The sequence below is a fragment of the Lampetra planeri genome, chromosome 63 (assembly GCF_965212315.1).
Source record: "Lampetra planeri chromosome 63, kcLamPlan1.2.h2, whole genome shotgun sequence".
NCBI classification, from domain to species: domain Eukaryota; kingdom Metazoa; phylum Chordata; class Hyperoartia; order Petromyzontiformes; family Petromyzontidae; genus Lampetra; species Lampetra planeri.
Genome location: NC_136169.1, coordinates 4,459,398 through 4,485,522, shown reverse-complemented (window position 1 = coordinate 4,485,522; position 26,125 = coordinate 4,459,398). Strand labels below are relative to the sequence as shown.

The following is a 26,125-nucleotide window of genomic DNA, read 5'->3' as shown; positions in this document are numbered from 1 at the left end:
TCATTTAAAAAAATACATTTAAGCCGTTTGTTGTTGTTCTTTCACACTGGTTGTTGAAAACAAATCTCATGGTGGATGTTGCCAGGGCCCCCCCCCCCCCCCACAACTCGTAGCTTTGGCTAACGGGGGGGCAAGGCACCCCATGCCCCCACGCTCGTTACGCCACTGGCGTCATTTGATCATTCTCCACCGCGCTGGTCACTTCACGGTGGGTGTAGACGGATGGGGTGATAATCCAGGACCAGTTCGAATATCACTAAAAAAATACATCACTCTCATTTTATTTATTATTCATCAACGCAAAAGTGTAGAGTCATCGTACGTTGCTTTCACACTCTCAGCATTTAATCAGGGTCCAGACTCTCCAAGGTGGAGCCCGACTCTGCCGACGAGACCCAGGGAGGTCGAAACCAACCGGTCCAGAGGTGGTTGGCTTGAGACAAATGCCGCCACTCGATATTTTGCTCCCGAAGGCCGATCGGCTGATGAGCCGAAGTTCAGTCTTGTTCACACGTCGAGACGCGAAATGGGAGTTCTACTTCACATTCGATTCCAGTCATGACCTGGGTCACCGGGCCACCCCCACCTACCCCAAATGTAGTCCCACAAACCCATGGCTCCAACAACCCCCCCCACCCCCGAATCCACTTTGATGGCCACTCGCAGCTTTTTGCCCCAGGCCCGAACGGTTAATCATTGCCCATGGACACGCGGCCTCCTTCGCCTTAATTATTCAGCAGCTGCCCAGCGTGAGAGGATGTCCCTCTGGCAGTGGGCCGGGAGGCGGCACTGCGAGTGTTTAATAATAAAATAATAATAATAAAAAAGTCGCTTCGATTTACGGAACATCTTGAACACAGAGGTGGCCGGGTTGCCTCGGAGGGCGGAGGGCACACCGAGTCGCAGCCGCCACCGCGGAGGAGGAGGAGGACCTGGGTTCGAATCCAGGTTGCAGCTGCTGCCACGCGATGAAAACCGCGGTTCTCAAGTGCGGCAAGTCGGTGGTCTCAGGCTATGGACTCGCATAGCGACCCGTAGACTCACATAGCGACCCATAGACTCGCACAGAGACCCATAGACTCGCATAGAGACCCAAAGACTCGCACAGAGGCACATAGACTCACATAGAGACCCACAGACTCACATAGCGACCTGTAGACTCACAGCGACTCATCGCACTCTACTCCCCTCCCTTCACTCCACAGCGATCTCCTCACGAGGTGGGACCGGACCTCTCGGCGGCGAGTCTCGGTGGTGGTTAATGTTTGACGAGGAGACCCCACTCCATTTGGAGACCGCCAGCCGCTCTCACACCTCGCGTGTCACGGGTCACCAGCGCGAGGGGCGAACCATTTACAACGACAACAACACAAAAAAGCAATCTCACTCGATGCGCCCTGCGACACAGGAGCGTCGCTTGTTTTTTTAGCGAGCAAACATCGAGCGAGGTGTTTTTGTGCAGTCCCACATCTCAAACGTCTCCCGGCCATGCCTGGTATTTTCCTGCCCTGGACCGTGTCGCGCGAGCGGAGGGCCAGCCCAACGCAAATGAGTCCCGCCGTCTCTTCGACGCTCGCACCGGGTTAAACAGCAAGCTTCAACTCGTGACGCTCCGGTCGGAGTGCTGGGTAACTCGCTGCTCTGGTCGTGTCGCTGGACCCAGGTGGCCTCGCACAAACTCGCCCCTCGGTCTCTTGGGGCGCCGCGGAGGCTAGGAGATGTCAACTACCTCGCCTGGCATGCAGGAGGTCGTGGGTTCGATCCTCATACCTGTCAACCCCTTATTAGTGCCGACCGAATTACAGACCAATTCAGACCTTATTGGTCACCCCGTGCCCCTTATATAAATCTCAACGTTCATCCTACAAAGTGCCATCACACGGGAGAAACACAAACAAATGAGATGTTAAAAATGTGTTTTTCTTTGCCCGCATTGAAACGGCTGTACGCCGTATGGACCTGAAAACTCAATTTTCCCTTTTATAAGAATACGCCTGCTGCTCTATATTTGGAGTCTGTCTCTCTCCCCGTGGTTGCGTGGATTTGTCTCCAGGTCCTCCGGGGTTTCCCCTCCACATTTAGAATCAACGTCACGCGTTTAGAGTATTGGGCCGCTGTACATTCCCACGTGATGATGATGATGATAAGCCACTTCTCGTTGGGCTATCATTTGAGAGCCAGGTCGCTTTTGAAGCAAGCGGCATAGCTCAGTGGGGCCTTGCCTGGAAAAAAATTGTTCGTAGTTTAGTTTGTTTTTAACTTGAGACATTCGAGCATTGATCCGTCTCCCTGGTGACCCAGCTACAGTGAACCTCACCCGAGTCACCGCAGCCAATCCGGGAACACACGAAGCACAACCCTGACGCGAGCCTTCAAATCGCATGCAACACAAACATATCAGTGAGCGTGTTACACATTACGTAGCTTTTGAACTAGCATCTACAACTTGAACGTGTGCGAGTTGAACTTCTTTCGTACTGTACGTAGCCAACCACGCTAATCGATGGTACGGGGGGAGGACAACAACACTAAACAGAAAAATCTAATCTAAAGAAAGGAGTTTTCAATCTAGATTATTTAAAAGTCCATATGCTCCAATGGCTTCCTAATATCGGAAGAAAGAGCGTTCCAGACGGCCGTAGAAGCACATCAGAAGGCGCAGCGCGACGCGGTGACCACCGTAGTGGTTCGACGGCTCAGCCAAAAGCCGCTGCTGCTGCTGCTGCGAGGATGACGACCAGAGTTCGCGTGTTGGTGGTTTATGCTCCCAGCTGAAGAGAGAGGGCCCTAGTCTGCAAAATCTGGCAATCCACCACAGCATTGATTTAAGCAAGGCTGACTCTGCTTGTATGTCGACACAACGTCGAAACCGGTCCAGAGTTTTTGCTTGTGCTGGTAATCAATGCTGCTGACATTCTGCACTCCCAGAAGGCCATTGGGCCGATGGCTTGTGTGAGGGATACTGATATTTGATTATAACGTGGCGAGACAGATACACATGGAGACACCGTGTGATGTTTTTTTTTCTCCATATGAAACATAAATTTGCCATGAAGCACAGAGCCATTGCCCGCCCGGAACGCCGTTGGGTAGGCGGCAGCGCTGGCAGCTCATTGCCCGCGTGTCCCCGTTTGGCCTCGCAGGATAAAAATCGCTCGCTTCAGCGACAACATCCCGGGAGATCGCAACGTGGGGGGAGCTCGCCGCTTGGGTGGCACCAGCAGCGCCACTCCCCCCGAGCAAGTCCCCATTGGTGCGAGCCTCTCACAACCCGCACCGTGAGCCCTGAGCCGAGGAGCCCCCAGCTGAACCCGTAGATACCGGCCGCACCTTTCGGATACGAGACGTGCGATTTACCCGGCACGTTGGGCCAATCACAACCCCCCCCTACCCACTCGCAGCTTAGCAGAGCGACGGAAGCCTTTTGAACGGTAATCGGAGAGCGGCGGCCACGCAAAATCAACACGGACAGGAGGGGGGGCGGGTCACATGGGGGGGTGCAGGGTTCTGGTGGGGGGGGGGGGGCAGCTCAACACAGACGCGTGGCCACGGGGACAGCAGTGGGGCAATCAGCGTCAACGTGGCCCAGAGGAGGCGCGGGGCTGTGGCTCCTGGCGTTGCTGGGTGTTGCCTCGTCGTGGGGGGAGGGGGGGCTATGAGAGAGGGGGGGGAGTTTGTGCCGGGGGGGGGGGCGTTTAGCGAGAGCCACTTCGCCATGCCGTGGGTGCCGTGGCCAGTTCCTCGCAGGCCGAAGCATCGGCACGGGGTGGCACGGGTGGCACGGGTGTCACGGGGTGGCACGGGTGGCACGGGGTGGCACGGGGTGGCACGGGTGGCACGGGGTGGCACGGGGTGGCACGGGTGGCACGGGGTGGCACGGGTGGCACGGGGTGGCACGGGGTGGCACGGGTGGCACGGGGTGGCACGGGTGGCACGGGTGGCACGGGTGGCACGGGGTGGCACGGGGTGGCACGGGTGGCACGGGTGGCACGGGGTGGCACGGGGTGGCACGGGTGGCACGGGGTGGCACGGGGTGGCACGGGGTGGCACGGGTGGAACGGGGGTGGCACGGGTGGCACGGGGTGGCACGGGTGGAACGGGGGTGTCACGGGTGGCACGGGGTGGGCACGGGTGTCACGGGTGGCACGGGGTGGCACGGGGTGGCACGGGTGTCACGGGGTGGCACGGGTATCACGGGGTGGCACGGGTGTCACGGGGTGGCACGGGTGTCACGGGGTGGCACGGGGTGGCACGGGGTGGCACGGGTGGAACGGGGTGGCACGGGTGGAACGGGGGTGGCACAGGTGGAACGGGGTGGCACGGGTGGAACGGGGTGGCACGGGGTGGCACGGGGTGGCACGGGTGGCACGGGGTGGAACGGGGTGGCACGGGGTGGCACGGGGTGGTACGGGTGGAACGGGGGTGGCACGGGGTGGCACGGGTGGCACGGGTGGAACGGGGTGGCACGGGTGGAACGGGGTGGCACGGGGTGGCACGGGGTGGCACGGGTGGCACGGGGTGGCACGGGTGGCACGGGGTGGCACGGGTGGCACGGGGTGGCACGGGTGGAACGGGGGTGGCACGGGTGGAACGAGGTGGCACGGGTGGAACGGGGTGGCACGGGTGGAACGGGGTGGCACGGGGTGGCACGGGTGGAACGGGGGTGGCACGGGTGGAACGGGGGTGGCACGGGTGGCACGGGGTGGCACGGGGTGGAACGGGGTGGCACGGGGTGGAACGGGTGGAACGGGGTGGCACGGGGTGGCACGGGTGGTACGGGTGGCACGGGGTGGCACGGGTGTCACGGGTGGCACGGGGTGGGCACGGGTGGCGCGGGTGGCACGGGTGGCACGGGGTGGCACGGGTGGAACGGGGTGGCACGGGTGGAATGGGGTGGCACGGGTGGAACGGGGTGGCACGGGTGGCACGGGGTGGCACGGGTGGAACGGGGTGGCATGGGGTGGCACGGGTGGAACGGGGTGGCACGGGTGGAACGGGGTGGCACGGGTGGAACGGGGTGGCACGGGTGGAACGGGGTGGCACGGGTGGAACGGGGTGGCACGGGGTGGCACGGGTGGAACGGGGTGGCACGGGTGGAACGGGGTGGCACGGGTGGCACGGGGTGGCACGGGGTGGAACGGGGTGGCACGGGGTGGAACGGGTGGAACGGGGTGGCACGGGGTGGCACGGGTGGAACGGGGTGGCACGGGTGGCACGGGTGGCACGGGTGGCACGGGGTGGGCACGGGTGGCACGGGTGGCACGGGTGGCACGGGGTGGTACGGGTGTCACGGGGTGGCACGGGGTGACACGGGGTGTCACGGGTGGCACGAGTGGCACGGGGTGGTACGGGTGGTACGGGTGGCACGGGTGGCACGGGGTGGCGCGGGTGGGACGGGTGGCGCGGGGTGGGCACGCGACGGCACGTGGGCCAATGCGGCCGGAGGTGCGGGGGCAAAGTCGCGTAGCTGGGCGCCCGGGTCTGCGTGGTTTAGGGGGCCCATTTTTGTGCATTAAATTCCTTCTCTCGTTGGTTGTACTAAGTGGCAGATCCAAGAGCGGGGTTGACCCGTAAATTGCTATTTATTGATATTTATCAGAGGTCGTGCATTGTTTTTTCCCCCTAATATTAATCTAGGGCCTTGTTTAAAAAGAGTAAGACTATGGGAACATGTGCCCCTCCGCCATCAATGCCCACCTCCACCCCCGTTCTACTAGATCCGTGTTAGATTTCGGGACGTGTTACCGGTGATCAGCAGCGAGCCCTTAGACAATGAAGCCAAGTACCCGCGCCTCCGATGAGCACGGCTGACTATGTACGGTGCAAAAGAAGCTCAGCATACAAAGATCAGTCACGCCTCTACTTAACCAATTATTTACATCAATCAAGCGCTGCTCTATGATGGTTGAAATGCAATACGACCGCACAGTGACGCTTATATCCTACTGAACATGTTGTCGTACTAGTTTTGTCTGGAATGTCAATAGGCGTGACGGACTCATAACAAGCATTGCAATTATGTGGCAGAGAGACGGGAAAATAAGATTCGGCTCATATTTGATCAAGTCTACGGGCAATTTGGTAACGATAGCCACGGGGTCACGACGTGTGTATTCTCCTACCGGCTGTGTGCCAAAAGAAAATATACGTGTTCGTTTTAACTATGGGCTGGCTTCAGAATTCGTGGTAACCCCGGTGAATAGAAATGCAGCGTTTGGCACCGGGACATGGGGTGCTGGTGAAGATCTGATCGTGGCAGTGGTGATGATAGGAATTAGGGCGATGCTGATAGATACAATGGTGGTGATGAGGATGGTGGTGGTGACAAATTGTGATTACATTTGGGGAGCGTTTGCGTAGCGGTTAGCGGCGCTGCGCTACGAAGCCGGCTCACGGCCCCCAACACCAGCGGCGATTGTCCGAATCGATCTTGGGCCTCCACGAGGTCGACTCAGTCCCTGGTGCGGCGTGTCAACATCGCCACTGGGGAGACAAAGGCGACCCAGCGTGGTGCTGGCCACCCACCGCCTCTCGTGTGCCATGCCGGCCTTGATAGGTGCTACTCGCTAACAGCACTTGCCCGGCAGTCTGCCAAGGCTTTGGTGTGTTTGTTCTCGGCCACCGAGCACCGCGCTTGCTCGCGGCGCAATCTGCCTGCAGCACCAAGCTACCCTCGCCTCTGCTGCGACGTTGCTGTCTTTGTTGTTGCTGCCACTACCCCAACTCATCAACGCGGATCTCTCCCCCGGTGAAATATCTGGGGCAGCTGGCTACACGGAATCATCCGTGTAGCAAATAAAATCAACTTGAACGTGATGGTGGTGGTGGTGGTTAAACCTAAATAGCTACACAACAGCAAGAGCGGTGATAATCGCCAGGGTAATTTTTACGATTTCTATGATGACGATGATGACAATAACTTTATTGATCATGACGTTGAGGTCCGTGATGATGATGAGTAAGGCATGAGAGCGATGTCAAGGTGGGATAGGGTAGGGAGATTGGTCATGAGATTTCATAACCGGTAGATACCGGTCTTATCTCCCTTATCTTGTGCTGGTATGTGACCCAAAGAATCACCGCCTTATCACCTAAAACCGGTCTCGTAGCACGTACAGAAACCTCGATAGCTTTCACAGACTGTAGGAACAAGTTCTGTTTGCGAACAGCACCTATGAAGGCCGGCACAGCACACGAGGGGGTGGGCGTCGCCAACATCACGCCCGGCCACCTTTGTCTCCCCAGTGCTGAAATTTACGCACGATACTCATTTAAGGTCGAGTCGACCTAGGGGAGGGCTCAGAATCAGTTCAGTTGGGATATCAGTCAGCGATGTTGGCGCGTGTACGTGCGCGTGTGAGTGTGTGTGTGGTGTAGCGGTTAGCGCGCTGTGCTACGAACCCGAGTTCGATTCCTGCTTACGACCAACACCAGTGACTGTTATCTGAACCGGTCGTGGGTTTCCCCTAGGTCCACTCAGCCTCAAATGAGTACTTGGTGCGGTGTGTAAAACATCGCCACCAGGGAGACAAAGCAGCCGGGCGTGGTGTTGGCCACCCACCCCTCGTGTGCCGTGCTGGCCTTCATTGGTGCTCGTTAACAGCACTTGTCCCAACAATCTGTTAAGGCTACATGGGGGATATTTGTCTTATCTTTGTGCAAACACGACAGGCCCAATCGTGAAAATCGATAAAATCTGGGAACTTCTGCCACATGCGTCTCAGGGAAACGCCGCAGCGTTTACAACGTCAGCCGTAATGAACCATCCACCCGCGCAACCCCCGATTCACAAGAACAAAGATCTCTTGCCAAAAGGCATCGCAAGTCAAAATCCCTAGACATTATTATTATTTGTTTCTTTCGGTTAAGTCACGTCTAAAGATAAAATAATAAATTAAATTAAATAATAGAATACGACGTTTCGATTGCAACACAAGCAATCATCATCAGGTATAATGAAATAGCGACATAAAATCTAACCAGAAAACTATAGACAGACATATTAGCAGACAGATATCACCAAGATACATAGCGAGAGCAACACAGGTAACAGAGAGGGGTGATCGTCTCTGTGTGGTGGCCTTAAATAGACAGAGGGGGGGGGCGGAGGCAGAGAGAGGGAGGAGGGTTAGATAAAAAATTAGCATATCAATGAGTGGTCAACAAAACGTGGTGCTGCGAGTGCGATGACATCTCTTGCTCAGAACGAGCACGTGGTGATCCATCTTTCCGTTTACAGCCCTGCGGAAAGCGCTTCGGACATTCCACATTCCTAGGTCAGGGGGCAAGTCCAGCCATCGGAGAGCCGTCTATTGCCCCACACAGTGGTACTCGTTTTATCGACCCTGAAGGGATGATGGGTTAAGTAAACTAATACAGGTAGAAAATATGGAAAATATGCAACCTACGATCAACTTGCGCAGTGTTCTAAAGGGCGAATCGCTAACAGCAACGTAACGTTTTTACTAAAGTTTAGTCCACACTGGGGATGGTCCCGTGGTATACAGGAGGGCGTGGGTTCGATCCCGACCCTGACGCCTGCTGCTGCTGTATATTTGGAGTCTGCGCGTCTCTCTCTCATCATCATCATCACGGTGGCTAGGAGATGTTAACTACCTCGCCTGGTGTACAGGAGGTCGTGGGTTCGATCCCGACCCTGACGCTTGCTGCTGTATATTTGGAGATTGCGTCTCTCGCCTCGTGGTCGTGTGGATTTGTCTCCGGTTCTTCCTGCACATTTAGAACCGACGTGCGCTTTGAGTATTTGGCTGCTGCTAACAATGTCCACGAGATGATGATGATGCTGAGCCACTTTTCGTTGAAATATCTTTAGTGGCCAGGTAGCTTCTGAAAAAAAGAGCTACACAGCTCAGTGAGCCTTACACTAGGTAAAATAAAAAAAATGGACACGTTTTTATAGTTTGTATGTGGATAGAGACGTCCCCACGTGCCTCACCCCCGCCCCCACCTTCCATCCACATGAAAGGGAATCGAAGCCACGCTTCTAACCCGAGCCACCTCAGAGCACGATCCGAGCCCTGCTCAGGGTGGATTTGAGCCAGGCCATGACCGAGCCGAGCCACGGCGGAGCTGCTCACTCGCACGTCTTTTGGAAGCGACCGAGCGGTTCGATCCTGAGCCAGGCCCGAGCAGAGCCGGCGACTCACGGCCCTCACAGTTGAGGCCAAGGAAGAGGCTCTCCACAAAGTCGGCCCACGCTGCAACCCGAGACGACAGATTTCCTGCGAAGAGACAGTTGGACCCCGACAGGCTCTGTGGCAGGGGTCACTCGGGGGGGGGGGGGGGGGGCGTAGAGACCCCCCCCGCTCCCCCCCTTTCGTGGTGGGGGGGGGATCATCCCTGACCCTGACCCTCCGATCACAAACTCCGTTCACCGATCAGTGCCACCCCATGTCACTCCTCTCTTTCTCCTCTCCGGGGGGGTCGCCAGATTCACCGGCCCACGGCAACACGTGCCCGTCACACACAACACCGGTGGGCTTGGTTCCACGCCACCTTCAGGTGCCGATAATCGGTGGCTCTAGTTACCCGTCTTCACGGTGGGGGGCGGGTGGGGGGAGGTAAAGGCGTAGCCCAGCAAGTGCCCCGCTGGCGCCACTGTTGGCGGAAGGGGCCTCCACCAGAGGGAATTGCGGAGAGCTCCCTCGACGCAGCACCACTTTGACTTTGGCCTGCACTTGCATCCTGACCAGTCGTCTGGCAAGAGGGTTAGGGAGCAGCCACACTTCACCCCACCACAACGGACGGGCCGCTTGGCTCCGCGTGGTTGAACCCCATCTCGAGTTGATGTTGTTGTTGTCGTTCCAACGGAGCGAGAGGAGCCGAGAGAGACCAGGACGGCCGTCTCACGTACGAGCGCCTGGCCTGGTGCGCGAGTCGAGCAGTGGAGAGAGAATGGCGAGAGTGCTACTGCTGCTGCTGCCGAGTCGAAGATTCCAAGCGATTAATTTGCGGCGCAATTTTCGAACGTGGCCTTCATTATGCCGGGTGGTGCGCCAAAGCCACTCTCGGCATCGCCACGCCCGGGTAGGCGAGAGGCGTTGCTCGGCTTTGTCGGTGCCAGAGGGCTTCTGTGACGACTGAATAATAATCAGCGGAGCAGCACGCGGAGCACAATCTGTCCTCCGCTCTTATTACATCGAGGGTGGAGCCGCCAGTTCCTCGCTCGGTCGACCGGACAGGGTTCCGCGTCGAGCGACCGGTCATCAGGGTGATGGGGGGTCCGGCACGCACCGGTACGCTCCGGTCACTCGCTCATCGCTCCTCTGTCGCTTCGGCCGTGGTTGCCGTTCCCGTGAACTTCGCTCGTCCATTCCTCCACCACCACGTGTGGAGAGTTCGGTCCCGACCAGACTGGCCGATTCGTCTCGTCCAACACGCTGTGTGCCGCCACCACCACTACCACCACACTGCGGGTCACAACAACAACACACTCGCCCACCCACTCACTCTTACAATAAACCACTCACTTATAGAATCACCCACCCACCCACTCACTCACCACACCGCAGGTCACCACCTAACTTCTCATTCTGCTTCTTCCCTCACGCTGCTCACGCCACCTGCCATCGGCTCCTTTCCCCAAGCTCCAACAATAACAACAATAACCTTGCCGAATTGACTATCGCCTTCCGTAGCTCTCACCGATTACACCTTCTAAGACTGCTGCTTGTTGCCATCCCCTTGGCGTATTTGGGACTCTTGCGCTGTGCTTAGCAACTGTGATTGTATTTCGATTTAAAGCTTTTGTGACTGCAGGGATTCATCTTCTTGGTTCTGTCGGTAAAGTCACGTAGAAGGGAAATAATAAAATAATAAATAATAAAACAATAAAATTATTCTCACGACGTTTCGGCCACAACGCAAGCAGCCATCCTCAGGTGAAGAACAGGTCTGACCTAATCTTCACCTGTTACTTTATTGTTTCCCTTCTACGTGACTTTACCGAAAGAACCAAGAACTGTGATTGTGTCCCATCTCACTCGACACCCCTCCACGCTCTCTCTCCTAACTCGCCCCCTCGCTCCGGTCCCCGGCGCCCAAAAAAGAGACGCTGCCCTTCGATACCCTCGTGCCTCCCGTGACGAGTTGCTACTCGTCACGACCAGTCGGGCCTCCGGTGACGGCCACCAGCTGCGGCCAGGGGCAGCTAGGAGGAGGTAGCGATGGCGGCGCAGAGTGACGCGGCGCGGTCCGAGCGCGCTCTCGGTGAGCTCACCTCGCGAGCACGCGCCGTCCACGAGCCCGCTCGCCCACGCCAAACAAGCTGTCGGCACGCGCCCTGCGTGACGTGGCCGTGTGGCTATTGGGCGGGCGGAGATGGCGGCCGCGTGGGATTTTGGAAAGCCGTTCCGATTTCCCGGCCGCGGCCGACGCCGGTGGCGAGGGAGATCCGAGGCTGTCCCCGGAGCCTCCGCCTCGCCCTGCAACGCGACCCCCCCCGTAACCGAGCGGCGTGGCCGCCGGGCAATCCCGGTGACCGGGAGGGCCTTCATCCAGCAGCGGATTGATGAAGGGACGCAAACTGAAATGATTGTCGTCATCGTTGCTTCACACCCGTGATTGTACCCTGCCATGTGAATGCGGGGATGACCAATCACTGGCTCGACGCTGTGAACAGGACACGACCACCACCTCACGCTCACGTGGAGTTATGGAACTTGTGCTTGCACGCTTCATTTATTTCACAGGAGCTCGCTTTGCCTTCTCCCGACAGTATTTTGCACTCCAATCGGTTGTTTTTTTGTCTCGCCGTTGTCGTGACCCACTGACCCTGTGCCCCCTACTGGAGATCTGTGGGGGAAGGGGGAGGGGTGGAGAGCTTCACAGCTCATCGGATTCCTCCTCCCGCAGCCTCAATAAACATTCTGATTCTGAACAAGCGTGACCAGGAGACATTCTTCACCGCGTGACCAGGAAACATTCTTCACCGCGTGACCGGCAGCCTCCGTGACGGACGTCAGCTGATTGGTTTGTGACGTCACGACGTGTCACAGCCGGCCCACAACGTTGAGGGGACTCGGCGACACTGCCAAAGGCCCCCCCCCCCCTCGTGTGGCACCGTCCATTTTGCTTAACTCGGACAATACATTGAGAGAGTCCACGCACCAATCATTAATCCGTCACGAAAATTCACATCTGGGTCCCACACCCACCCTCCTCCCCCTCCGCCCCCCTTATCCGCAAAGCTCCCATCTGGAGGCAAGGAGGTGGACCGTGAGAGGTGTCGTGGATTCGATGTTTCCCTCTCTCGCGCGGGAGCTGCCCGAGCTGCCTTGCGTGGAGGTATGCGGTGCGGTGGAGCCCTGCAGAGCCCCTCCCCGTCTCCTCCCGAGCCCTGGGCATTCGCAGGAATCTAGAGAATGCCGCGTCTCGCCCAGCCCGAGATTTCCCCACCCTTTCTTTAGAAATGTCGATTTCGTCCTCTTGACATGGAGGAAATTCTTAAAAGGGGGTGACGGCATCTTTAAAGGACTCGCTGATACTCTGCACTAGGGAGTGAGCGTGTGGGGAGCGGTGGTGTAGCGGTTAGCGCTACGCTGCGCTACGAACCCGGCGACCCGAGTTCGATTCCCGCTCACGGCCAACACCACAAGTGACGATTATCTGAACCGGTCCTGGGCCTCCCCTAGGTCGACTCAGCCTCAAATGAGTACCTGGTGCGGTGTGTACACATCGCCACTGGGAAGACAAAGGCGGTCGGGTGTGGTGCTGGCCACCCACACCCCCTCATGTACCGTTCCGGCCTTCATATGTGCCCGCTAACAGCACTTGCCCCAACAGTCTGTTCAGGCTACACGGGGGATCTTTGTCTTTGCTACATGTGTGTGGGTGTGTGGTACGTGTGTGTGGACACGCATAGGGTGCCCAAAAATAGCACTTGCCCCAGTCACCTGCATAGCCTATACGGGGACCTTTGTCCTCGCGCGTGCGTGACGGTGCACGTGCGCGTGTTTGCGGGGCAGCGGTTGTGCGGTTGTTAGCGCGCCGTGACACCAAAAAACCCGCCCGCCCGAGTTCGATTCCCGGGTCACGGTCAAAATCGGTGAAAATTATCTGCACCAGTCCAGGGGCCTCCCCCCTAAGTCGACTCAGCAGTGGGGAGACAAAGGCGGCCGGGCACGCTGCTGGCCACCCAGCCCCTCGTGTGCCGTTCTGGCCTTAATAGGTGTTTGCCCGCAGCACTTGTCACGACGAGTCTGTCGAGGCTACACGGGGGATCTTTGCCTTTATGCTCGTGCTGGTTTTCTTTGTGAATTTGTATACGTGAGGGTGTGTGTGTGAATGGGTGAATGAGTAAGTGATTCAGGTGAGTGGAGGTGGGTGCGGGGTGCGAGCTAAGTGGGCGAGTGGGCGTGTGTGTGTGCAAGCGAGTTTTACGTGGAGGCCTGTCACGACCAATATCATGATTCATATTTAAGTTTATTTTGGGCAGACCATCGCTTAGGTGCATGTCATTTTTCGGAAGCGACCTGGCCACAAATTATAGCTCAGTTTAGTGGTATATCACGTGGACATTTATAGCAGCAACCAAATACTGTCAACGCATGCCGATTCTAAAGATGTAGGGGGAAACCGAATAGGCCAGAGAAAATATCCACGCTACCACGGGGAGAGAGACAAGCAAACTCCAAATATACAGCAGCAGGAGTCAGGGTCGAGATCGAACCCAACGACCTCCTGTATACCAGGCGAGGTAGTTAACATCTCCTAGCCACCGCGTCGCCCCAATCAATGAACATAAGTTGTCACGTGGAGGGACACATTCGCCAATTTGTTTTTCAGCAAAACGAGAGGAACGTTGAAAGGCGAGCAACATTTTTGACATTGTTACATTCTTACGACGTTTGTGTTTACAACCAGCATCATCAGGCGTTACCAAAAAGCTCAGCACCTGCCACGAGCGAGTTAGCGGGGGGGTGGACGGGGTGAGCGAGTGAATACACAATTATAGTGTGAGTGTCCATGCGGAAACACAGTGGGGGGTGGGGGGGAGACTATGAATCAGCAGTCACCAATGCCTCCTTCACATCAACAGACATACAGCAAATTTGGGTTTCAGCTTGAATTTCCAAGGCTCATATGACCAGAATAATGGCCGATTAGGGTCCTCGGGTTTTGAGCTCGAACGACGAAGAGGCTCGCACGGCCAGAAATCAGCCTCATTTTGTACTCTGGTTCTTCCGGTAAAGTCACGTGGATATAAGAAAAAATAATAAAAGAACACGTGTCGGTTGCAACACAAGTATCCGTCATCACATGTATCTGTCATCACTCACCTAATGACTGACGCTAGTGTTGCGACCGAAACGTCGTGTTCTTTTATTATTTTTTCTTCTACCTACGTGACTTTACCGAAAGAACCAAAGAGAATGGATTCCTGCAGTCACAAAAGCTTCAAATCGCCTCATTTTGTATTCATGGGTTTTGGCTTCGAACGGTGAACAGCGGCGAATCCGGATCGAGGCCGCTCCTCAGGGCCAGGCCACGTTATCATTCACCAAAGGGGCCAAGACCATACCAACATTTCTCTCCCATCTATGGGGCAATGTTCCACGTCATCGACAAACCACAAACGTTTACCTCCTGTGGCCGGGGCAACGGGTCGGCAACCAAAATAACAAGAGCCGCCATTTTGGATTTTCCGAATTCGTGAAAAAAGGCGTTAAACTCAATGTTTAGTTTCAAGAGGCGCGCAACGCAATGTGAACATGAGACGGTGGTCGTCAATAGATAACCTCACGAAGCGCGGTCCCCTTTAAAGAGCCGCGTGCCCGCTCGGAGTGGCAAGTTTGTTGGACTCCGAAGGCCAGAGTAACCTTTGACCTCTGCCGGTAGAAGTTAATGGTGGTCTTTGTCCCACCTCCGCCCCTCCCACCACCCCTGGGCAAGGGGCGCCGCGGTGGCGAGGAGGTCGTGGGTTCAATCCCGACCCCGACGCCTGCTGCTGTATATTTGGAGTTTGTGGCATCTCTCTCACCGTGGTCGTGTGGATTTCTCTCAGGGTCCTCCGGTTTTTCCCTCAGTCGACATCACGCATTTAGAGCATTTGGCCTGCTGAAATTTCCTACATGATGATGATGATGATATCAGCCAACTCGTTGAGCTATAAATTGTGGCCAGGTCGCTTCTCAAAAACAAGCTATACAGCTCAGTGGGCCTTACATGGTGGAAATTTTTTTATTTTAAGTTAAATTCTCCCCCCGCCGCCTCTCCTGACCCCCCGCCCCCCAGCACTCTGCACTGTTGCTACGGCCAAACATGACATCGTCACGCCCCCCGTGTGCCTGCATTTTACCTTCCCCTCTGTGTGTGTGGAGCAGCTCCACTGAACAGCGACGGTCACCTGAGAAGCAGCGTGCCTGGAGAGTTTTTATTCCTCTCGGCCAGAGCACCGAAAACCCCGGGACTTGTTGCGACATCGCCCGTGTCAGCCACGTCAAGGGCCGCCCCCCACTGCCCCCCCCACCGCCCCCCGCCACGAGTTGCTGAATGAGGACATTCAGGTTCAAGATGGAACAATACGGGAGATAAGGTCACGAGACAGACGCTGGCAGGTTTGATTCCCCGGATGTCGAGTTACCTGTCGAATTGTTGTTATTATTATTACGAATATTTCTTTTGCGGTCCCTTATGTCTACCCACAGAAACTTCAACAATAGTTTTTTCAAAGGGTCCTTGTTTTTGTAGCTCGGTCGGATGTTGCTGCCGATGCTGCTGCTGCTGCACCAGAATGTTGGTTCGGCCAATGCGAGTTACATCCAAAAATAATTTCTTTAGAACTGATTTTTGTATTTTGTTGTTTCCGTCCTTCCCCCCGCACCTACGATTACCACGGTTGTCTACGTATGGTGCAAAGGAAGTTCAACATACGTACAATGTATGGGGGTGGGGGTGGGTTAGTTTCGGAAGGAATCTGGACAACCCAGAGAGAAAACCCATTCAAAACAGGAGAAGAGAATACAAACACCACACTCACCGACACACTGACACCCTCTCGACTAACCGCTGCGTGCCACTGCTCCCCACGCTTACACACACTAGACAAATATCCCCCTGTATAGCTTCAAAAGACTGTTGGGGCAAGTGGTGTTAGCGAGGTCAACTTCCCATGCACTCAAACTCAGCGGAAAGTGGCGAGCCGGGGGGGTACAAACTCCACACACGGATCGGCGCCCGAGTCGGGAATCGAACTCAGGCCCTTCCACCTACGACGCCACCACATCGCCACCCTCTGCCGCCCAACGTTTAATCGCTCCTGGTTTTGTGTAACAGGCTGGTGTGGACTATAACGCCTCTTATCCCCAGTGGTGGAGAGATGTTAACTACCTCGCCGAGTATACAAGAGGTCGTGGGTTCAATCTTGACCCTGAAGCCGTCTATGTGGAGTTTGGATGCCTCTCTTCATGTGGTCGTGTGGATGCCTCTCTTCATGTGGTCGTGTGGATGTTTCTCCGGGTCGTCCGTTTTCCCCCTCCACATGTAGACTGAACAACACGCGTTTAGAGTATTTGGCTACTAACAAATGTCCACACAATGACGAGAAGCCACTCCTTTGAGCTATCATTTGTGACAGCCAGAGTCGCTTCTGAAAAACAGCTACACAGTTCAGTGGGGCCTTACCTGGTCGCATAAAAAGAGTCCATTGTTTCGTTCGAGCTTAGTGAATGTGACGCATGACACGAGCCGTATTGCTCGGTCGCCACTCCCACGGGTCCATCGAATCTGTGCGGTCAACCGTGAACAAACGTTCGACAGAATTACCCACCAGCTCTCGCTACAAATCAATTCCTGCCACTCGAAGAAGACCGATCGATGCCAATCCCCGGACTGTCTGAGTCGAGACCCAGGTGGGGTGGCGACCTTGGTGAGGGGTGGGGGCTGGCAATCACGGGCCGCGTTATCCACAAGATTTTGTCCTTCGGTTACCCAGGAAGAACACCTGCGGACGTCAATTGGACGACTTTGTCGACGGACGCTGCTCGTCAACCAATTCGATTGCGGACGCTTGGAAGCCGTTTCGTGATGCGAGAAATAAGCGGTTAACAGGGAGCAAGCGGGGCACGGATAAGAGGAAGAATTCTACTCGAACCCTTCTTTGCATACAAGAGAATATCTCTGTACCCGGCACACCGCGTCCAGGAGGTAGCAGTCGCGCTGCTTGTGGCTCACTTCGGTCTATACCCCCCCACCCCCAGCGATGTTTCCCATGCAGCCCCTTTAAACATCTCCATTGGAAAACGAATTCCTTTAGAAGTGTTTGGTGTTGTGTTTAGAGATTGTTGCCCCCCCCCTGCCCGCTCGCACCTCCGATTAGCACGGTTTGCTACGTACGGTGCGAAAGAAGTTCAACATCCGTACGGCGGCCCGCCGAGTCTGCGACACCTTGCCGGGCCGGCGACCACCATCTTGTGGAGGCGTTCCGTCTCAATATTCTCCGTGCCAGCGCCTCTCCTCCCCGACTCCATCGGTCCGTTTGTTTTGCCTTTCCCCTCGGAGTGAGGTTGCGTTTGCCGCATTCCTGCAGCCTGCGCAGCTCCTCTCCTCATTCCGTTGGGCCAGCGACCCTTGTCGCAGTGAGCAGGGAACGTGAACCCCCTAGCCCCACAAACCGGTGTGGTCACAAGTAGCGGGGGGTGAGGGCAGACATTCTCCCGGGAATAACAAACATTAAATCGTATCACGAATGCTTTTGATATTTGCGCGCATTATGCACACGGCTAGAGCCAAGAATCTAATGTTTCAGTGAACGATAAACTATTCTTTGGTTCTTTTCGGTTAAGTCACGTCTAAAAAAACGATAAACTATTTTTATTTGACCAGGTGAGGCCCACCGAGCTATGTAGATCTTTTTCAGAAGCGACCTGGCTACCACAGCTGATCGCTCAACGAAGTGGTGGCTTGCCGTGCGGAATTTAGAGCAGTCAAAATACTCTTCGCGCGTGATGTCGATTCTAAATGTGGAGGGACAAATCGGAGGACCCGGAGAAAAATCCACGTGGCCACCATGGAGAGCGAGACACGCAAACTCCAAATATACTGTGGTCAAGATTGAACCCATGAACTCCTGCATACCAGGCGAGGTAGTCATCATCTCGACACTGCTGTTAAGCAATCGCAATGAGCCACACATACACTGTTGCAATGCGTTAAACAGGAAGAGAGGTAGTCACCTCCTCTCGAGAGATATTCACGGTCCTGAGAACGACCAAGCAGGAGCCCTTAACACGAGCATGCCGGCTCATGTGACATCCTCCCATGTCATGAGGTGATGAGTCATGTGACTAGCCCCATGAGCGAGGTCATCGGCACACCTGGCCACCTGACGACCATGTTAATGAGGTGATCATGAGGTATAGGACACCCAGAATTCACCTGCGCGGCGCACATTGGCAACCTAATAATACACCACGTGATGGACCTTCGAGTTCACGATATGGGCGTCATCTGATGTCCTGCCCCGTATCCACCCCCCCCCCCTCCGAGTCCGTCCCCCACCCCCACCAGTGCCGGGTGAAGCTCGTGCGGGTCCTAAAGCATGTTATGTTTTAAAGGGGCCCTAAATATATAAATAATACACGTAAATATTAAAAACACAAATATTGAACTTGCACAGTAAAGTAATTGTATTTTTTCATTTGCTACACAGCCAGATAATACGACAAATCGCTAACCTTAAACACCCAGTACTATACTGAAGGCAGTATAGTACTATAGTAATAAAGCAAGTGCAGAATCACTTAACCGGAATTGATAACTTGAAAGCATTTAGCGCGGAGCCCTTGAAAGTGCGGGGCCCGTAGCTTACGTAGCTACTTCTGCTACTAGGATCATCTGTCACTGCACCCCACCATCGCCTCCTTCTTCCACCATCACCACACTGACCAGCGTGGTGAATATTATGGTCAATCAACCCTCCGCCTTTGACCGACGAAGGCATGCCAGAGAGAGAAGACATAGGCGGCGGCTGTGAACCGCGATCACGGTGAACTCTGTAAATCGTTATTTCGGCCAAGGACACTACTTCCTTGGCATTGCAGTGCACGCGCGATGACAATTGACCCCCAGGTCAGGAGATAAGGGGGGGTGGGGGTGTGGGGCGGTCATCATCATCGTGGGTGAACTCGTGGACACGGGGCCCACGAGCAAAGCTAAACTCAAATTTCGATTTAAAGCTTTCGTGACTGCAGGGATTCATCTTCTTGGTTCTTTCGGTAAAGTCACGTAGAAGGGAGATAATAAAATAATAAAAATTAAATATAATTAAATAATTCTCACGACGTTTCGGCCACAACGCAAGCAGCCGTCCTCAGGTGAAGAACACTTTACCGAAAGAATCAAGAAAAAGCCAGACTCCTGCACCAGTGATGGCATAGTAAAGCACAGGTCACAGCACAGGTACATGGCACAGGTGCACGGCACGGGTACATGGCACGGGTACATGGCACGGGTGCACGGCACGGGTACAACGGACCAGTCAGTCGCCTGTGCTGCAGTGGCGAGATGTTAACTACCTCGCCTGGTGTACAGGAGGTCGTGGGTTCGGTCCCGACCGTGACGCCCGCTGTATATTTGGAGTCTGCGTCTCTCTCTCTCTCTCTTCATGGTCGCGTGGAATTGTCTCCGGGTCCCTCCAAATTTAGACGTCTCGGTCACGCGTTGAGAGTGTTTGGCTGCTATGAATGTCCACGTGATGTGATGATGATCCTACTTTGCTAACAATCGTGACAGCCAGGTCGCTTCTGAGAAACAGCGACCATAGCTCAGTGGGCCTTACCTGGTAAAATAAAAATAAACGTTTAGTTTGTATTTAACAACCCCACAAACTCACGGTGACACATTGCTTGTGCTATCTTTCGGTAAAGTCACGTAGGTACCCAAATCAAGATTATATTAATGTATGTTTTAAATGAACCTTACTCGCTAAAATATAAAGTTTTAGCGAATGAAATGGGGTGTCACAAGACATCCGGGCCACGCTGCACACAGCCGTGCATGGGAATTGGCAACCCTCAGCATAAATAAATAAATAATCCCCTCCCCTCCCCAGTGCCGAATGATCCTCGTAGCTACATCATGTGTAGTAGCTACATCATGTGTAGTAGCTACATCATGTGTAGTAGCTACATCATGTGTAGTAGCTACATCATGTGTAGTAGCTACATCATGTGTAGTAGCTACATCATGTGTAGTAGCTACATCATGTGTAGTAGCTACATCATGTGTAGTAGCTACGGGCCCCGCACTTTCAAGGGCCCAGCGCTAAATGCTTTCAAGCTATCAATTCCGATTCAGTGATTCTGCATTTCTTCTATTACTATAGTACTATACTGCCTTCAACTTTATGAATGACCGGGTGTTTAAGGCTAGCGATTTGTCGTATTATCTTGCTGTATAGCAAATAAAAAACACACAATAGCTTTACTATGCAAGTAAAACATTTATGTGTTGTAATATTTACGTGTTTTTTTTTATTTAGGGCCCCTTTAAAACATCATTCTACAGGCCACCCGCCCGAGCTTCACCCGTCACTGCTCCTCCTCCAGCGCCTCTTCAGGAACGAGTTTGAGACCTCGACCGACTGGTCGGTTCTGTGGGCTCAGGGGCGAGGCCGGAATGCCCCGCCCGGGCTCAGGGGCTGTGCGCAGCGGCGAAACGAGACGCGGACGGCGGCTGTTGGAATGCGAATCGGCGACTTGCACAACAAACCGGTCCCGCTGGTCCCTCCGCCTCGCTCTCTCGCTCTCTAAAGGTGCAGCTGCGGGTGGTGGTGGGCTTATTGTACTCCTCTTATACAACCCCACACTGAGGACAGTATCACCACCACCACCGCCGCCGCCGCCGCATTGAAGTCAACCATCGTGTATTTGAATTGGAAACTTTTGTATCAAAGAATGAAACAATAAGAATAGGTGTTACCCTTTCTGGCAATAAACTCAACCTTTTTTAACTTTTAGTACCAAGGAAGGCCCACCGAGCTTTATAAAACTCTTTTCACAGTGTATGCGCATCAATGAGTCGGTGTGTAAGGCGATGTTTATGGGTATCTTTGTGAGTCTATGGGTCCTGTGTGTAGGTACGTTGACCCTATTTCGTACCGCACGGAGCCCCAACCGAGCTAATCGGAGGTGCGATCAATCGAAGCGACCTGGCTGTAACACTCCAAGCGCACGTTTCTCAACACCCCCCACAACACAACACGCCGCACGCCGCTGGGCAAACGCTGCGAATCTGCGGCAATCACAGAATAGGGAGGTAACAGCCACATTGTGATTCATCATCATCATCTCATTCATATCGCCGCGCTTGTTTTACCCGGGAAAGCCTCACCGAGTCTCAAGACTCTTGTTCAGGAGGGCCTTGCTCAGTTATCACAGTCGGGGTGATGTAGCTGCTGCTGCTGCTGCCTGCGTGTTGCTTTGGCCAATACCGGTGACATTGTATGGGTGTGGAGGGGGGGGGACGGGTGTTGTTGTGGATGGACACCAGAGAAGCCGAAGGTAAACCCACGAAGAGCAGGGGGGAGAACGCCTCCAATGAGCACGATTGGCTACGTATGGTGCGAAAGAAGTTCAACAGACACGTTAACACAAACTTCACACACTCGCTCAAATATTCACACACGAAGACAGAGACAAATATCCCCCGTGTAGCCTTAACAGACTGTAGGGGCAAGTGATGTTAGAGAGCACCTATAAAGGCCGGCACGGCACACGAGGGGGTGGGTGGACAACACCACGCCCGGCCGCCTTTGTCTCCCTAGTGGCGATGTTTGATGAGCACGGTTTGCACCGTACTACGTAAGGTTTACGACAGAAGTTCGTCATACAGACCAGCCCCATCGCAACAAACAGCCGAGCGCCGGCCAGAAATTCAGTGTAGAGTTTCAACAACAACAACAACCAACAACAACAACTACGTGCAAGCAGCTCGGCGGCCACGGAGCACCATCTGCCATTATGCAAAACCACAAGTTCCTGAAGAACTGCGTTTGCCGTTCCCCGCGTGTGCGTGCGTCATGGCGCCAAGATGCCGACACCGCTGGGAATGTTTCGTCGCCACATTCCGCAGTGAAGCCGGACGCGTCTGTGGGTCCACGGGACGCGCCACACCGCACCAGGAGGAACCCACACGGGCGAGAGCGGGAGCCATCCATCGTGGAGAGGCGACGATGACGATGGCAGACCACGTCTCGCGGTTCCTTGCTCAAGAAGGATTCCGTTCAGCCCTGGCCTCTATTGGAGCGTGCGGGCAGTGGAATCAGAATCTGTATTTATCACTGGAGGAATCAGATGAGCTGTAAAGCTCTTTTGTCAGATGTCCAGAAGGGGCGTGTAAGAACATCACAGCAACAAAGTGCACAAACATGATAGTACTGCAAAGTATGAGAAAGGTAAATTAACCACCCAAACAGACGCAGATTCAACACTAAACCATCCCCACTCCTGCAAGGCGAAGCCCACGGAGGTGTTCACTTACTTTTAGAAGGTACTGGGCGACCACAAATGATGAGTCAACAAAAGTGGCTGATCACTTGGACATTTATAGCACCAAAATAATCTCAATAAGCTCAACGCATGTTCACAATGTTTTATTTTACCAGGTAAGGCCCACTGAGCTATGTAGCTCGCTTTCAGAAGCGACCTGGCCACAAATGATAGCTCAACGAAGTTGCCCATCATTTGGACATTTATAGCCGCAAAATAACACAGCGCACCGCACCCAGGCAAGATGCCCCCCCCCCCCCCCCTCAGAGTCACGGTGCCGCCTGTGCCAGGGCGAGGGGGCAATCCCCGTTGGGGTGCAGGGTCAAGCCATGCAGGGTCAAGCCGTGCAGGGTCAAGCCGTGCAGGGTCAAGCCGTGCAGGGTCAAGCCGTGCAGGGTCAAGCCGTGCAGGGTCAAGCCATGCAGGGCCAAGCCGTGCAGGGTCAAGCCGTGCAGGGTCAAGCCGTGCAGGGTCAAGCCGTGCAGGGTCAAGCCGTGTCGCACGCTTCGGATGGACGGTGACAGAAATGACCCCAACATCTTGGAGGGAGAGAGAGAGACCGACTTCAGAATGAAATCAAGCTGCTTTGCATCACCATCAGTGGCACGCACAAAGACAAAGATCCCCCCCCCCCGCTTTGTAGCCTTCGACAAACTGTTGGGGCAAGTGCTCCTGGCAGAGTGAGCACACCACTCGCTCGACCGGCACGGCGCACAAAGGGGGGGGGGGGGGCGAGTGTAGGACCCCACCCAAGGCCACCTTTGTGCCAAGTTCCAAGTGCATCTTGTTTGACCAGGTGAGAGCTCAAGAGGCTGGGGATGAAGTCCCATTTGCAAGAGTGGCCTCTGGGTCACCGCGATGACAATGGGGGGGGGGGGGGGGGTGTTTGTCCCCCCCCCCCAGCGGTGAAGCAAACAGAAATCGGAGCAAACAACTGCCGCGTGAGCAGTGGGGAAATATTGCGCAAACCCGAAATCAATGCGTTTCAACCCCCGCCGCTGCTGCTGCCGATGTTTACACTCTGCCAGGTAACTCCTGGCAGGTCGAGTCAGCCTAGGGCAGGGCCTGGGCTAGTTCAGGCTATTCGCCATTGCACTATCCCCTCCCCACCACGCAGACTACAGGGGCAAGTGCTGTTCGTGAGCAGCACCTGTGAAGGCCGGCACGGTGGCACACGAGGGGGAGGGTGGCCAGCACACCGCACCAGGTACTCATTTGAGGCTGAGTCGACCTAGGGGAGGCCCAGAACCGGTTCAGATAATCGCCACTGGTGTTGGCCGTGATCGGGAATCGAACCCCGGGTCGACGGGATTATAGCGCAGCGCTCTAACCACTACACTACCGCTCCCCACACACACACACAGTCACACACACTAAGACACGCACACACAGTCACACACAGTCACACACAGTCACACACACTAAGACACACACACACACACACAGTCACACACACCAAGACACACACTAACACACACACACACTAAGACTCACACACACTAAGACTCACACACACTAAGACGCACAACTCGGGACAAATTTGCGACGGGCACAATCGTGTTTCCTTACACGACGCATCGCGGATGCGCGTCTCAGCGGAGGGGAGAGATTGGCATCACTCGCTTGCCTCCTCTGCTTGACATTCATCAATTATGAACAGAGTGTTTGTGGGATTGGTTTTTCCTCTTTCTCTCTCTCTTCTGTTAGTCAATCGTTACCCCCCCCCTCCCCCCCAGGCATTCATCTAAGCCCGCGACCCAAGAACGGCCACAGAGATTAGGACCTCAACGTTACCATTCTGCTCTTTGGTTCTTTTGGTAAAGTCACGTCGAAAATAAGATCAAATAATTATATAATACGACGTTTCGGTCGCAACGCAAGCAGCCATCACCAGGTAAGAATGAATGATACAACACAGACACGGGGGCAGCGACCGAAACGTCGTGTTCTATTACAAGTTGCTCTTGTTTTCTACGTGAATTCACCGAAAGAACCAAAGACTATGATGACACGGCGAGGCGAGGCCCTACGGCCATCCGTCAGCCAGTGAGTGTTATTGAGATGTCACCACAGTCAGTGATTCCCCAATACCGCCCGCATCAGACCGTCATACCAACTCCCCCACAGACCCCCCCCCCTCTCCCCATAGGCGATTCAAATAATTGTCAGGAGACGCTGACTCGTCCGAGTTGATTTTCACGCATCGCCTTTATCGGTCTCGTTGGCTTGCTGCATCAGCCCAAATGTAGCAGCAGCAGCACCTCGCTTGCATTTAATTTGCATGATTCCCTGCGCCTCACAGCGAGAAGGGGCTGGGGGGTTCCGTCCCCCCCCTGGGATTTCCTCCGGTCCCTATCTGCCGACAGCTCCGGTAAACTTCACTCGCCCACTCCTCTCAACCCAGGCGGATGGATCGGTCTCACAGACGGCCCCGTTTCGTCTCACCCACGCGGCTCTTCAACCACCGCCAACACCACTGCCAGGCCACATCGCCACACGTATCCGCTCACTGATTCACTCACTCGCGTAGCCACTTCAGCTAAGAACGGGGAACTTCTGTCGCGCCGTGCGTAGCCAACCACGACTCATGTGGGTGATTGTTCAATCACCCACTCACTCAATAACTCAGCCACCCACTTAGCCACCCACTCACTCAATAAGTCAGCCACCCACTCACTCAATAACTCAGCCACCCACTGACTCAATAAGTCAGCCACCCACTCAGCCACCCACTCAGCCACCCACTCATTCAATAACTCAGCTACCCACTCAGCCACCCACTCACTCAAGAACTCAGCCACCACTCAGCCACCCACTCAATAACTCAGCCACCAACTCAGCCACCAACTCAGCCACCCACTCAGCCACCCACTCAGCCACCCACTCAGCCACCCACTCAGCCACCCACTCAGCCACCCACTCAGCCACCCACTCAGCCACCCACTCAGCCACCCACTCAGCCACCCACTCAGCCACCCACTCAGCCACCCACTCAGCCACCCACTCAGCCACACACTCAGCCACACACTCACTCAATAACTCAGCTAGCCACTCAGCCACCCACCCACTCACTCAATAACTCAGCTACCCACTCAGCCACCCACTCAGCCAGCCACCCACACACTCACTCACTCAATAACTCAGCCACCAACTCAGCCACCAACTCAGCCACTCACTCAGCCACCCACTCAGCCACCCACTCAGCCACCCACTCAGCCACCCACTCAGCCACCCACTCAGCCACCCACTCAGCCACCCACTCATGCCAATAACTCAGCTACGACACTGCACTCAATAACTCAGCTACCCACTCAGCCACCCACTCAGTCAACCACTCAGCCAGCCACCCACACACTCACTCAATAACTCAGCCCCCCACACAGCCATCCACTCAGTCACCCACCAACCTCACTGCTGGTTACCGCCCCACCCCCCCACGTCTTTCTGCCACTTCCCTCTAACCGTTCCGCTTCGGAATCTCCTCTCTGCCACCGCAATCCGCGCCTCTTCCTCCCTCCCACCGAGCCCTGACAACAACAGTCACCTCGCCCATTGCAAGAAACGCGTTCACGTAACTCTTCATCCGTTACAACTACGAACGGCGCCGTTTGTGGCTG

The 26,125-nt window shown here is 55.1% G+C and overlaps 1 protein-coding gene across 1 annotated transcript in view; it reads right to left on the bottom strand.

Annotated features, from left to right (window-relative positions):
• LOC144736814 (fatty acid 2-hydroxylase-like) overlaps positions 1 to 23,047 on the bottom strand; it is a 51,883-nt gene extending 28,836 nt beyond the window's left edge. The window contains exons 1-2 of the mRNA XM_078619458.1: positions 22,782 to 23,047; positions 19,536 to 19,620 (exon numbers count right to left, since the gene is read on the bottom strand). Coding sequence (XP_078475584.1) covers positions 19,536 to 19,620; positions 22,782 to 23,047 — 351 coding nt within the window. The remainder of the gene's footprint in view (positions 1 to 19,535; positions 19,621 to 22,781) is intronic.
• Between the last annotated feature and the right edge of the window lie 3,078 nt (positions 23,048 to 26,125).